The sequence below is a fragment of the Alosa alosa genome, chromosome 10 (genome assembly GCF_017589495.1).
Source record: "Alosa alosa isolate M-15738 ecotype Scorff River chromosome 10, AALO_Geno_1.1, whole genome shotgun sequence".
Taxonomy (NCBI): Eukaryota; Metazoa; Chordata; class Actinopteri; order Clupeiformes; family Clupeidae; genus Alosa; species Alosa alosa.
In genome coordinates, this window is record NC_063198.1 from 1,637,509 (window position 1) to 1,653,463 (window position 15,955).

Genomic DNA, 15,955 nt, shown 5'->3' on the forward strand with positions numbered 1-15,955 from the left:
AGACCCCTACCCTAATGCTATGCCTCTTTATTTGATAACACTAAATTAAGAAATATTTCCTATTCTGGAAAATGTTGTTTCTTTTTCTTTCGGTCCGAGGTTCAATGATAGGCCTACCATTAGATTGTGCCGCAAATTATCACCATCATATTATTATTGTTATCTAACATACGTTTTAAGCGTGCACTTTATTTGAAATGCAGCATATGCATGTTCATGTTGTTTAAGAACTTTCAAACGGCAGAGCCTGTTCCTTTAAAACATAACCAAAGGACGTAGTTGTCACACCGGCACCGGGCTCTCCCTCGGCCACGCCCCCTCATGCCACTCCAGCACCTGACTCTCCTACTGCCACACCCCCGCTTTCCCCAGTCACATGGAATCTCTCACACTCACCTGCCTATTAGCTCTACCCACCTGCAAGCAATCACCACATCATTAACTCTTCTACAAAGGTTGCCCGCATTCTCCAGTCTGTGTCTGGCTTCGTCGATCTTAGACTCAAGGACTTATGCTGTGCTCCTCTGTTTCCTGCCTCTTCCAGTTTGCATAAGCTCTTTTGTTAGAATTTGTTCATATTTCCTTGGATCCTCTGTTTTCCCTTTTTTGGACTATCTTCTGATCTTTTGAAAGACTTGATTCTTTTGAGTGTTTAATCCTTCTGCAATCGGCTGAATTATCCTCTGAACCAATAAAGGAACCGTGACAGTAGTATAGGCCTACTTTATAGGCTTATTCTCAAATTCAGATTGTGTTAGGGGGACGGGATTATTATCCAGTTTCAATCGGATAATTTGACCGGAGAGATTTAATTTCATTTTTTTTTTCGGCCAATGTCCGGCAATTACCGGGCAACAGAAACCCTGATATACACCCCATGAAATTGTTATTCACCTTTTAATTTACATGTTGGCTGGGTACTATTGCTTTGTAGATTTTGTTATATAATTTTGCAAAACTGTACAGTGCCTGTTAGTCATTATGTATTCACTTGTTAGAAGAGCAACAAAAAATTTAAAAATGTAAATTGAGAGTGTGATCATATAAGGGTAATTTGCCAGTAGCATGACATTACAATGTGTAAAATTATGAAAACTGCCATGAAAGTATAGCCTAGAAATCTAGACGCACCCTAGCGGCGGCAAATTAATTTGCTCAGCCTGTATACATTTCAATGATATAGGATGGCCCGCCAGGCTAATGAAAGTACACATTTTTAGAAAACACTTATAAAGTATAAAGTGTTCATACAAATGTGTATGCCATTTTGAAAATGTGTGTGTGTGTAGTAGTTTTGAGAGAGTGAATTGAATCAGAAAACCTGTCTTCGCTGAAAGGCAACTGCTGCATAAAATAGAGCTGTACACTGTAGGTTTCAGGAGAAAACAAGGGGTGATTTCTTGTAACCATGGCTACTGCACTAGAGCCCCACATGCTGTGTCAGCAACAGTCACAAAGACTTGAGGGAAGCAACACCAATGTAGTCTATTTTTTTTGCAACACTAATCATTGATGTGTGAAAACCCATTTACGTGGCAATAGGAATTTGTATTGATATGTTTTGTAGAACACTGAATTACTAAAATAACAACACTAATAGTTGTTTCCATAACTATCATTTTAAGCAAAACACTTAATTTAATTTATCTCTTGGTCAGGATGCATAATGAATAATCTCTGCATTAAAAAATCTCCAACCCTGGTTTCAGCCAGGTATTGATGCAGGTAGCCATCTTTGGTCATATAAGGAAAGCATTGAAAATGCTACACTTTTTCTATGATTATTCTTGGGTGGTGCAAACATGATTAGGCTTTTATCAAGAAAATTGGCAGCAATGTCGAAGCTAATGTTGAAATGAGTGAAAAATTCAATTTAATATATAAATCTTAAACTGCCATAAATAACTGGCATAGTGAAGCATAGTGGTTAAGCACCTGGGCTAGCATGCAGTAGCCTGAAAAGTTGTGTGTTCAATACCTGGCTTCCACCGTTGTGCCCTTGAACAAGGCACCTAACCCCAAGTTGCTCCAATATAATTGACAAGTCGATTTGGATAGAAGCGTCTGCTAAATGAATAAATGTAAATTACTGAGCTGATTTAGTGAAGTTTGCAATCCCTTATCCCCTGCAACTGAAGTATCACTGTAGGTTCCTATTGGTTTCAATGGAAGGTTCCTGTAATCCAAGATCAAATCTGCCAATAATGTAGTTTTAATACATTCACTGCACAAAAAAATCTTGAAATGAGTTTTGTTCTTCTCAAGGAATGCTAAAAAATAAATAACCAAACTGTTTTATTTCATGTTGATACATTCTTGGACAACACCACAGAGTAGTTGCATGAGTGGCCAAATGTAAATGTCTCCCACAATATTGGCACATAAGCTGCAAGGGCAACATGGATATACTTAATACAAACTGTATAAAACATACATGCTTTTATTTTTTGTATTTTCTTTTAAATATATATATTCATGTTTTCACAATTTCTCTTTAGTTGCGGGGCAATAAGAAATTCCAAGACAAAATTAAAGCCATATTCTGCCTTCAGGGATAAAATGTCAAGAAGAAATTCAGGGAAATAGAAAATAAATATGAAGGCTGTAAAATTCCTTGAGAGCATGTTGACCGAACATCCTTGTTGTGAAATATTTACTCCTTGATTTATTAACAGTACTGCAACATCAAACATACCAGGCATGCATTGACAACTGGGACATGTACACCTTGTTAGAACTGGAACACCATCAATCACTGGGGTTTAGATAGATCCAATAAAACATGAATGGGTGCTCTCTTGTAGTCACTGACATTGGCGATGGTTCACAAACCCTGACAAAATACCAAAATATCTATAAGAAGAGAAAAAGTTATCAATATCTGGATAAGGGCCGAGATTTAGGTATAATAACAATAAAAATGGATAGGAGTTTTTTTTTTTTTAACATAACATCTCAAAAGAGAAGAATATGGCTTTAACATTATGTGCATTCAAGAAGCAAGGAAAAAACATTGAAGTTTAAAATTAAAATTGAATAACAAAAGTAACAGTTTACCAAAATAACCACAGTTATACACAAATTTAGGAAAACTTGCAATTTGGAAGTACAAGTAAAGACAAGAAGGAGATTGGGATCCGTGTGCGGACATGGTTCTCCCATGAGACAGTGAGTGAAGCATCTGTTCTGTGAAATTATCAGTGCTATATCTCTTTCAGGGGCATGGCCAGTGTCATATTCTAATGGGGTTAAAGCTCCACATCCAAATGCGTTCCTCTTACATTTCCATTTAATAGATTTACATTTTTTCATACATTAAACAGACTGGATATTTTTTTTTGTTTTATTATTATTTTCTCTTTCTGTATTTCTTTTGCCTCCATATGTTCTTGTCTTCTTTTTAGCTCTTTAGTTCCTGTGAAGAGTGAAAACATTGGACCATGTCCTCAGATGATCGGTAACTCCTAGAGGTGCCTTTCTGTTGTGGTTTCTGATGTAGAAAAGTAGCACTGCACATGAACCCAAGAAGCCTTTTATTTACTTTTTGGGTAAAAGGGCAATCATACCAAGTGTCCATGTCACATTTTTCCAATCCCTCTATTGACAGGGGTCTTTAAATCACCAAGTCATTGTAGCTCACATACTTCTTCTTTGCTGCTGGACCTGTATGAAAAAAAAAACAAAGAGAATATGGGTGTCATGAAAGCTCATGTGGACCAGGGCCAGGTTCCCCGATAATGATGGATTCTTTCACTTACAGGGGTTTTCTACGATTAATCTTGAGATCGTTCGTTGGTTTTTCCTACTGTTTTCCGAACATGCCCGTAGCATGAAAGTGTGTGCACTGCTCTTTCAGGAAACAGTCCGCAAATCTTAAGATGTTTGTAAGAGGGACATTACGACCTACTTAGGCTTCCAATGCTTTCAGGGAACTGGTCCCTGGAGTCATTTTAGATAGATAGATAGATCAATAGACATACTGGGCCAGATGTACAAAGAAATTACTGCCTGTTTCAGACATTATGTGCACCTATGTACAAACAGACCGCACGTGGATGAAAATGTGTTTTTTTTTGCCTGTCACAGGAACGCAGAATGGCGGATTGCAGTTTTCTTACTCATGTAAATGCATTCAAGGGATGGGTGATGGAAATGTGGGAAAATCACACAAAAAGATGGGAGAACTGTTAATAGTCCCAAAATTCACATAAACAACAGTCAACACCATTGTTTAACTCCTGCTAAACCATCTAATGCCAGTCTATCAACATATTATTGTACACTAAAAAACAGCCACTTAGTCTTCTTTTCAATATCATTTTTGAACTCATGGAATGCATAAAAACATTACAGCCAAACCTATCATAAGTTATAAGAAAAAATTATCAGCAATTTCTAAATCAAGTGAAATATGGATTATATCAATGTAATTTATCATTACAAATATAATGGCTAAACCAGTACAAAAGTTCATAAGAATTACAATTTTCCACAACTTCCACCTGAAATTAAAGGCAAATTGTCTTTGAGATATGTTTCTCTAGACCTTATCACCTCAAACTTGGTCACATCCATTAATTCACTTAATTACTTTCATACATCCAGACAGAGAGAGAGAGGGGAACACTGAGAGTGAGAAAAGAGTTCAAGCTAACACAATCGTCTGTCTCTAAAAGGAAACCAGACCATATGCAGACAAGAAAGATTGTTAGTATGACCAAAAAACTTGTGATTTACGTATATGTGCAGGTTTTCCAGTAGCATGTCTACATATGTCATACTGAGAGTAATATGTGAAAGTGAAGAGCAGGAGATAAAAAGTAGGAGAACTTGAACACAGATGGCACATCACTCTACTGAGAGCTATAGTGGAGTTGACTACAGTTAAGTTCTGGTAAAACTGTGGGCTTCACTGTCTGTTATAGACACGCTATTCATAGCTTTGCATTTGATCCATCTTACGCTGATTCAGAACTTTGCCAGTAATGCCAGTAAAGAGGCAGATATATTTTACTCTTTACAGCTGTACATTATTTTACATCAGAGAACATTTAAAACAGTATACAGAGCTGAATTTAATTCTAACAATTTCAAGGGTAGTTATGGAATAGGCTGTCATTGAATGTCCTTTTCTCTTGTACTTGGAAACTACATTAAGGTAATGAAAGAAGGAGATTAATTTAGTCTTACCTGCTACACGAGAATTAGCCTGTTGGGAGAAGAAACATTACTTGATGAGCCTCTAAATCTCACTGGGATAACAGGAGAGCTACAAAAGTATAAATCTCATTGATAGTTTCACAACAAAATGATGGGTTTGTATCACACATTGTTCACTTTGATTATTAGGACTACTAATTGAATCCATAAAATAACATGCATAAAAAGTTTGGGCAAATATTTGCTGACATAAAAAAGAAATGTTTTTAATGGCATTTAAATCATATAGGACCATCCCTGGGTTATGTCTGTGTTATACAACCCATCATTTTCTTGTGATATTTTCTGAGTGTTTGGTCCCAGTAGGGGGACTTAGTCCCTGTTGCTGAGCCAGAGTAGTTCATGCCAAAGCAAGCCAGACCAGGGTGACCCAATATCGGCCAGTGAGACAGATGATGCCAACTGTCAGCAGTGAAACAGGGATGATTGCAACTGATGAGACTTACATAATGTAATTTTAGTACAGATTGTTGATGCTGAACAGTACTTCTGAACAAACACAGTTTCCATTTCAGATCATTTGGGTGCTATTAGAAGAGAAACTGTGTTCTTTGGTTGATTGATTGATTGTTGACTGTCTGACTGACTTGTGCTTGTTATCTAGTATTATTAACTACAGTATTTCAACAATTGAAACCTTGTTATTTCACAACTGCTCGGCATAACTTTTTGTTTCATCAATAAATATATGTAAATATTTGTTGTAGTTTGTTTTATTTATGTAAGAAATAAATGGTTAAAAACAAAGTAATGTGCTTTCAACATTTAACATTATGATATTTTAGTTAGTAATTATTAGATTATTATAAGTCCAAGAAGTGGAGCTGCTGGAACCTTATTGCTTTTGTATGGATTCTTATGTGATTGCACAAGAGATCCATACATTTTGTTCATTCTTCACAAAATTTGGCATAGATGACGTTCAGACCAAGCCACACACAAGTTAATTGTTGCCGTTTCGATTATGCAAGCATTCAACACATGCACAAATCGGTCAACATGCATATTAACATTGGATGCCTGTATCATTGCATAGGTCACTACACAATTGTGTTGGTCACTGTAACAGCCCACACTGCACACTGCAGCTAGAAGGTAGGGCAGCACCAAAGACAGGGGGGTTATCCTTTAATTGAGACAGTAAAATTAATCTGAGAATGTAAAGCATTATACAGATTGTACATGAAAAAAGTTGTTGCATTTTTGGATTCCCAAGAGTCAAAGCTTTCAAATGGTGTATAACATTACTATGCTACATAGCAATATGGTGCATACATGCATAATTAATAATAACCAGGTTTCATGACCAAACTGTACATTCATCTATTCATGGTCCTCCATATTTACTGTACAAAACGCATGAGCATACCTTGGCAAATAATGGTCTAAAGCACTCATATTTTCATTCTATATTGATCTACTTTTGCACACAGCTTCACAAGACCTGGTGCTAGGGCTCAGTTGTGTTTCTAAGTGATATCAAGTGACCTAGAGGGCTGAAATGTGGTCAGTTCAGAGATGCATGTAATCCGGCCAGAAAGAAAAACTACCGTATTTTCCGGACTATAAGTCGCACTTGAGTAGAAGTTGCACCAGTCAAAAAATGTGTCATGAAGAGGAAAAAAACATATATGTAACTATATATATATTGCACCTGAGTCGCAGGAACAGCCAAACTATGGAAAAAAGTGCAACTTATAGTCTGGAAAATACGGTATATTCTAGCCTCTGTAACTCTGTGTCAGTACATCACACAGTTATTCTGACTGTTTCCTACGAAAACTACAGGTTCTCAGCTTTCTATAGAGGTCAAACATTTGATGGTAGGCCCCAAAAGAGGTGGGAACAATGCCCTCGTAAATAGGCACAGTGCAATTTCAGGCAAAAACTTGAAATTTGTATTGGAATTCATGTGGTTAATATTTATAAACACTACAATGCTGAATCATTGTTATTTTGGTCATAAACTTCATGTGTGGTCTCTGTGGAAATGGGAAATGGTACAGACTTATGCCTACAGGAAGCAACCGAGAGAAACAGGTAGGCATACTGTTCCTTCACAATTATTGGGTTGAACACGCACAGTGGTGTCATGTAAGGACCCTGTTCATGTTGCACAGCACTTGTCATGACATTTTGAGTCTGTTATGAGGCACAAAGGCACAGTTTAGTGCATGTCCTCATAGCATAGCTTGTAAACACTTTGGCGTCTCACATCAGACAACACCGTTTTTTTTTCACGTTTTTTCCGACTGACAGTATTCAGTGAACATGATCAACTGAGGTCTGTGTTAAAAATGGACAGAGTTCTCCTTTAACTTCATGTGATGCACATGCCCACAGTGTAGCACTGTAGCTGCCTGGATGCTCTAGCTGTTGGCTGCACTTTTTTCCCAGACCTACAGTACTCTGTGACCGAGAAACAGAGATCTATGTGAAAACTGGCCGGAATTCTCCTTTAACTTAAGCGAAGATGGCAAACCGAGTTCAGTATATGGTAAAATATGCCATTTGTATAACTTTTACATGATTAGATATCTTACAAATTAGCAAAAATGTCTGGGGCAATTAGTGAGCTAACTATAATGCTCCAACTATCTTGGCAAGTAAGCAAACAAACTAATCGCACAGTAGTCACAGACCCAGCAAACAGCAGTGACTGATGACCTGTGAATCTCGCTAAACCCACCTGCAAGTGTTAATGCATGTAGCCATGTAAGTGCCCCGTAGTGCAAAGGTGATGGCATTTCTTTGTTTGTTCTTCCATTTTTTGTTCTTCTATCTTTTCTATGCACTAAAAGTGGTTGGGCAGCAAAAATTAAATCACACAGGCATCAAACTTGGTATGTAGATTCCTAGCCTGGCAACAGCCTCACACACTCTTGAGTACCTCACCATGACTCTAGGCATGGGCATTCTGGGCAATTGCCCTGGGCGCCAAACTACCAGGGGTGCCACAGCGTGGCGAGCTATAGGCTACAACATTGAAAACACATTGATTGTCAAATAATGACATAGACGGTCTAAATGCGGGAGCAGTAAGTAATTCATTTTCAGTGACATCGGTTAAATAACAGTCATGAACTAGAGAATGTAATTCCAGGGAATTACGACTGCATGAAAATGTAAAAATGGCTGCTGAATGAAATATTGTTGAATATTGTCTAAAATATAATCTAGGTAAAAAGATGGAGGTCAGATAGAGAAAAAAACTGGCGGGGAGTCATAGTTGATGACAACTGACAGTTGGAATGGCCCAACAGTTAAATAGTTGAGTAGTTTAAATAGTTAAATTATTTTATAGCGAATTATTGTAGTGAGTACTTTTATTTTGAAACAGTTGTGGGCAGACAAAACAGTTGGCGGGAGTCATAGTTGATGACAACTGACCGTTTGAAAGGCTGAACATTTAAATAGTTGGATAGTTAAAATGGTTAAATTATTTAAAAAGGAATTATTGTAGTGAGGAGTTTTATTTCGAAACAGTTGTGGGCAGAGGAAACAGTTGACGGGAGTCAAAGTTAATGACAACTGACTGTTGCTAGAGTAGTTATGGTGGTTGCTATGCTGGTTGCTAGGTTTTAACTGTGAATGTGGTTGCTAGGCTGTTGCTAGGGTACTTGAAGTCATTGCTAGGTTGTTGCTAGGGTGTCCATGGTGGCTACTATCAGAAATAAAGGAGTTCCTACAGTGGTTTGCTAGTATAATCATCTTGGTTGCTGTGGAAACTGACATAGATGCTTAATTTCAATGGTTGCTAGGTAGGTGGTGGTTTAATATAGTAGGCTAGAGGCATAGATGATGATAACTGATAGTTGGAATAGTTGAACAGTTAAATAGTTAGATAGTTTAAATGGTTAAATTATTTAATATGGAATTATTGTAGTGGAGACTTTTATTTTGAAACAGTTGTGGGCAGAGGAAACAGAACAGGATGTGTAGTCTTAAGAGAGCCAGATTGTGTACTTAAAGCCTGAGACAGACAGTTGCTGGAGGTGGCCAGAACCATTTGGCTCTGGCTGGAACACTTGGCATAGGATTCTAAGCTCCCTATTGTGATGCCATAATCTCCAATGTTAAGTCTATGGTGATTTTTTTTAATAGTTTTTATTTAGTAGTTCAAAAAGTATAAAAGTTACAAATATGAAAAATACATTCCACACCTGTCCTAAGTAAGACCTACGTAACGCAGTTTGAATGAAGTTTCTACGTTAAACGGTTGAAGCCGCATTAAATGCTGAAAAAGAACTAGAAAAGCATTTCCTGAAGGAAATATAGTGCAAGAAAATGCAAAAATATGCTAACTTAGTTAGCATAACTACTAAAAATGATAAGCTATGATAACTAACATGCTAACTATGCTAACCATGTGACTTAGCCAACCTAGCTAATCATTTTTAACAGTTATGCTAACTATGCTAACTAACATGCTAACTATGCTAACCATGTGACTTAGCTAACCTAGCTAATCATTTTTAGCAGTTATGCTAACTATGCTAACTAGCATGCTAACAATGCTAACATAATAACTACGCTAACCATGTTACTTAGCTAACTTAGCTAATCATTTTTAGCAGTTATGCTAACTATGCTAACTAACATGCTAACATGCTAACTATGCTAACCATGAGTCATAGTTGATGACAAGTAACAGTTACAATGGCTGAACAGTTAAAAAGTTCAGTAGTTTAAAGGGCTAAATTGTTTAACAGTGAAATATTGTAGTGAGGACTTTTATTTTGAAACAGTTTTTGGCAGAGGAAGCAGTTGAACAGGATGTGTAGTCTTAATAGGGCCAGTTTGTACAGTATGCTTAAAGCCTGAGACTGGCAGTTGATCCAGGTGGCCGGAACACCTGGCCTAGGATTCTAATTGCTTAAGTGCTCTATTATGATGTCATCAGCCTAATGTTAAGTCTATGGGGAAATTTTGAGTAGTTTTTAATTAATAGTTTAAAAAGTATAAAAGTTACAAAGTTGAAAAATTACATTGCCCGGGTGTCCTAAGTAAGATCTCCGTGACAAAGTTTGAATGAAGTTTCTACGTTAAACGGTTGAAGCTGCATTAAGTGTGTTAGAAGAAGAACTAGAAATGCAATTCCAAGGAATTACCAGTGCATGAAAATGCTAAAGTTGTGATGTAAAATATCATGTATAGTTAAAATAGATAATACAGAGATGGTTACTACGGTGATGCTAGGATAGACATGGTGGCTGCATAGCTTAATAAAAGTTGATAGTTTAAAAGTAGACTGTTTAAAAGCTGAATATAGATAGTTTAAAAGTTGTTGATAGCCAGTAGATAGTTTAAAAGTTGTTGATAGACAGCTAGTTTAATAGATAGTTTAAAAGTAGACCGTTTAAAAGTTGAAGGTAAATAGTTTAAAAGTTGTTGACAGACTGGAAGTTTAATGATATTCAAATAGTTTAATGGCTGTGTATAGGTAGATATTTGACGATAATTGAAAGTTGGAATGGCTCTATAGTTTGCTAGCAGTTATGCTAAGATTTTTAACTATGGTAACCATAGTAGTGTAGTATAGCAGTGCTAGCAATGCTGACATGCTAACCATGCTACTTAGCTAACTTAGCTATTGTTTTCTAGCAGTTTAACCCTTAAAGGAGTACAGTCACACGGGTGTGACGGGAATGTTGAGAAATGAACGTTCTAAAGAATATCTGGGTTCATTGAATTCAACATAGAATTTTAGAACCTTCAATTGTTGCGGAACTTAGAACGTTCAAAAACCTACACCTTTAAGGGTTAATGAATGTTGATATTAAAATAGTTTAATGGCTGTGTATAAGTAGATATATGACGATAACTGAAAGTTGGAATGGCTCTAATGTTTGCTAGCAGTTATGCTAAGATTTTTAACTATGCTAACCATGCTACTTAGCTAATGTTTTATAGCAGTGCTAGCAATGCTAACTATGTTAACCATGTTACTTAGCTAACTTAGCTAAAATGTTCTAGCAGTTTTGCTAAACATGCTAACTATGCTAGCAATGTTAACATGCTAACTATAATAACCATGTGACTTAGCTAACCTAGCTAATCATTTTAGTAGTTATGCTAACTATGCTAACATGCTAACTATGCTAACCATGTGATTTAGCTAACCTAGCTAATCATTTTTAGTAGTTATGCTAACTATGCTAACTTAGCTAAGTAACATGGTTAGCATAGTTAGCATGTTAGCATGCTAGTTAGCATTTTAAGCAAAACTGCTAAAAATGATTAGCTAACTTAGCTAATCATTTTTAGCAGTTTTGTTAAAAATGCTAACTAGCATGCTAACTATGCTAACTAGCTACAGTGGGTAGGAGTCATAGTTGATGACAAGTAACAGTTACAATGGCTGAACAGTTGAAAAGTTCAGTAGTTTAAAGGGTTAAATTGTTTAACAGTGAAATATTGTAGTGAGGACTTTTATTTTGAAACAGTTTTTGGCAGAGGAAGCAGTTGAACAGGATGTGTAGTCTTAATAAGGCCAGTTTGTATGCTTAAAGCCTGAGACTGGCATTTGATCCAGGTGCCCTGAACACCTGCCATAGGATTCTAATTGCTTTAACGGCCGTATTATGATGTCACAATCAGCAATGTTAAGTCTATGGGGATTTTTAAAAAGTTTTTCTTTAATAGTTTAAAAAGCATAAAAGTTTCAAAGTTGAAAAGACATAGCAGCTTGGTCCGTTTGAATACCTACGTTACAAAGTTTGAATGAAGTTTCTAAGTTAAACTGTTCAAGAGAAATTGCGTACAGAAAAAGTGGTAAGCGGAATAATAATAAGAAGTTGTTGATGTTGTTGCCTTGGAAGAACAGTACAGTGCATTTTCATGCACTGTAATAAGAAGAAGCCTAGGAAGAACAGTACAGTGCATTTTCATGCACTGTAATAAGAAGAAGCCTAGGAAGAACAGTACAGTGCATTTTCATGCACTGTAATAATAATAAGAAATCGGATAACAGTAGATTGCATTTTCATGCACTCTAATGAGACGTTCAAAGGATAGTGCTGCAGAATACAGAAAAGTGCACACTAGGTTGAAAAACTTTTCTCCCACGTATGGGTGCTGATCTTAAGCCTGAATCGTCAGGTTGCTAGCAGTGGAAGTAACAGAGGAACAACAAAGCAATAAGGTAACATCTGAATCTCACCATGTCACCGAATCAGGGGAGCAATAAGCTTGTTTCCCAGCAATAAGATGGTCCTATCGCGGGGTGATATGAGACAGTGACACTCGAAGTGCATTCCTAATGTCACGTTTAAATGCACACCTAACAGACGGCATCATATTAAATAGGTAATCCCAGAGCCTTGTAGATAGGGCTCTCTCTAGGGCTCTCGGTAATCCGATTTCTGTATAATAGCCTGTAATAATAATATGTTTATGTTACATGAAAAGCCTAATTGCTTAATTGGAGGCTACCATTTTTTCTGTGAGGCCTGGTCGCAATTGTCCCGCAACATTTTTTTGTTTTAATTTTCTTTGCGGCCCAGTAGCGCTGGAAAGTAGCAACTTTGAGCTCCCCCACATTGAAACCAGCCCCGATCTGCACGCTGCAGCCAGGGGCTTCTGCGAAGGTAGCACACAGTCTATGAATGTGGGGGCGACATACAGTATTCCTATTTCGCCCAGGGCGCAGGATTGCCTTCCGCCGGCCCTGGTCCCACATTAACAGTGGAAATATTATACTGTACAATTCAGCATATATGCAGAGTATGGTGAGTATGTCATGGCCAATAAATATAGAGATATTTAAACTGATTCATTTTAAACGGTTCCGATATCTCTGCGGTCCCTATTTTTATTTCTGGTAAAAAAAAAATCCTTTTAAAAGAAAAGGTTGCTGACCCCTACTTTAGGGGGTACTACAATAAGCACTAATTTAAGTTTTGGGTCATATCTCAGGATGCCATACTTTATGTCCATTTTCCTGGGGCCATTTTCACAAAGAATTTTAAGGCTAAAAGTAACTCCTAACTGGCGAATTTATAGCCTGGCCTCTGCCTGTCTACGTACTTCCGCTCGACTGTATATATGCTATGAATAGGTTGATTCGCCCCAAGGGGGCAGGCGAACGTTCGGAGAGCGTAGACACTATGGCGGGTCTGAGGCTAAATAGTAGACCAGTTCACCTAGCCATCCCCATTGAACCCCATTCAATTTTGGCGCCACTTTGACATCAAATAACATTACAGCTGAAGTGTTTTAAACCTTTATATGAACTTTTTTTTTCGAGTAATACAACATTGTGTGATTGGCGTCATAACCTCGTAACTGACTTACCGGCTGAGTAATCAATGCTAAAGTGCTAATCAATGCTAAAGTGACGTAATAAGCATACGACCAGAGCGGGTGAAAGCGTCGCACAGGAGCAAAATAACCGTATTCTCTGGATAAGAACGAAAGCATCGGAGCACAACATTTCAGTTTTGATGGATTGACAGTAGCCTAGGCTATGAATGTGGCGAGTGCTGTTTATATTAAATCACATTTATCTACGAACAACTAGGACATTTAGAACAGTAATGTAGACATGGTGGTAACGAAGTAAGTGGCTACATACCCAATCTCTCGGTGCAGCTATCACAAGAGTTACACGAGTCAGACTACGTGTCTACGTTACATTTACGTCCCCTGAGCCTGCGCAGAAAGCCTCGTCGACCAACAGGAAACGGTTGAAATTTGCTTCACCCGCCTCGATTGACGTCTACGTGATGACTCTGTCCATATCTTTTACTGTCTATGATTCGCCCTCGTTTATTTCGGTAGTTGGGCAGCCGAACGAACCAGCGAACAGAGGGCGTCCCTGAGAGCGATTACGTTACACAGGCATGGTTTCAATTACTACGTCCCCGCCCCCGAAGCAGACAGCTTGGAATACATCAACGTAGGCAGCGAAAAGGGCTTATACTTATGAAATCTTTGAGCAAATGTGAATAAAAGGCGCAAATAAGGTTGGTGTGAGTTATTTTAGCTCTTTCTAGTTTAGCCTATTAACAGGAGTGTCACGAACGAAGTCACAGTCAAATAGGATGTTATATCATCAGCTAAACTTTAGTCATACCTTAATTTTGTCACTTGAAATACAAACGTGCCCGAGTCAAACTTTAGTTTAGTAGGCTACATGGTCGCGTCAAAATCGCTATTTTTCAAACACTAGGAAGGCTCGACATAACATGAAACTTTGATCGAAGCATCATCAGTGTCTCTACACATGAACTCGAGCATTGAGAACATTGTTCGTGTACACATAGTTTACTAAAAAGAAAGATTTTGGATAACTCACTCACACTCACAAAAACAAGTGAGTTGTTCAAAACCTCTTTTACTAAACTCTGTGTACACCAATAATGTTCTCAATGCTCGAGTTCATGTCATTTCAAAGGTGGAGTTCATGTCATTTCAAAGGTCATTTCACCCGAAAACGACAACGCATACAAGCTTAAAAGTGGCGCTTTGGACGTACTTATGCATTTATATGAAAGTTTGACTTCGGTACATTCGCAAAACACCATATGATGCATTTTGGCTAGAGTTCCACAGATGAAACGTGTGGCTGTTTGCTGATAAGAGAAACTTCTCTGTATGACGAAACGCCGGTTGTTAGTGATTGGGTCAAAGCGGTTCAAAGGAACTCCAATGATTTTAAACCTCAAATTGTGCCCTCCCACCTGGAAATAAACGTTTGCCTATGGATCTGGGCCAGACTCTCTGCAAAGTCAGAGTCTGGTTTCCAGGCTAGCGAATTTAGGAGCTACTCCTAAAAATAATGGGCGTGTCACTCCTAACTTTAGGACTCCTAATTTTTTTCACTAAAAGTAATTCACGAAGCATTTTAGACCTAAAAGTAGCACCTAAGTCTCGGACAGCTTAAATTAAGTCGAGAGGACTCTTAACTCCCTAAGACTGCTTTTTGTGGCATTTCACGTTGCGATTCTTCGAAATGCACATGCGGCTACAGGAGCTTCCAATCGCGAGGGACATTGTGCATTATATAGGCATAATTAAGGGATGCAATAATGCCTCCAACAACCAAAACTACTCAACATGTAAACTAAATGTAATAATAGACCTATGTGATTTTTACATTTAAGTTATTGAGAAACAAATTAAAATGTTCTTCTCTTTGCAAACGTAGCCATAGGACTCAGGGGCGCCACTAGGGTTGTATTCCATAGTACGCACCATACGTGGCCCAGCCTCCCCTTCCCCCCCAAATAAATAAATAAATAAATAAAAATATTGGTAAATGTAGGCTAGCCTTATTGAGTCTAAGAAAAACCTTAGAAGACCCATGTCATCCCTTATCAAATAGCCTACCGCATGAAGCGTCTAACTTTTACAACACTGGCTGTAGGCTACGTGGGCTATAGGGGTGTTTCAAGCTTTTTCAAGTTCTGGGATGAGGGAGATTTCTCCCCCGGGATTTTTCTTTTTTTAATTTTGGTTGCTAAACACATTTAACACAGTTTGGGAAGGACAGGAATACCTTTACAGAGGAAGGGGCTCTGGCTCAAATTAGATGAACATAACTTATGTGCATTATAACTTCACTGCCCAACCCGCGAAAAAGGGAAATAAAATAAAAAATAAACCAAGTTTATGTCACGATTTGCAATAGAGAAAACACAGTTAAGGTAACCTACTAACAATAACGATTTGTTCACACTCTAAATACATTGCACTGCTGTTTTGGTTGTCCCAAACTTTTAGATGATAAACC

At 37.8% G+C, this 15,955-nt stretch overlaps 1 protein-coding gene across 2 annotated transcripts in view; it reads right to left on the reverse strand.

Annotated features, from left to right (window-relative positions):
- Window positions 1-2,278: 2,278 nt before the first annotated feature.
- Window positions 2,279-15,955, reverse strand: part of LOC125302642 (metabotropic glutamate receptor 7) — a 288,880-nt gene continuing 275,203 nt past the window's right edge. Inside the window, exons 10-11 of one of the 2 annotated variants that reach the window (XM_048255943.1) lie at window positions 5,191-5,209; window positions 2,279-3,663 (exon numbers count right to left, since the gene is read on the reverse strand). In XM_048255943.1, coding sequence (XP_048111900.1) covers window positions 5,205-5,209 — 5 coding nt within the window. In that variant the 3' untranslated portion in view covers window positions 2,279-3,663; window positions 5,191-5,204. The remainder of the gene's footprint in view (window positions 3,664-5,190; window positions 5,210-15,955) is intronic. The other variant, XM_048255942.1, reaches the window with a different exon arrangement.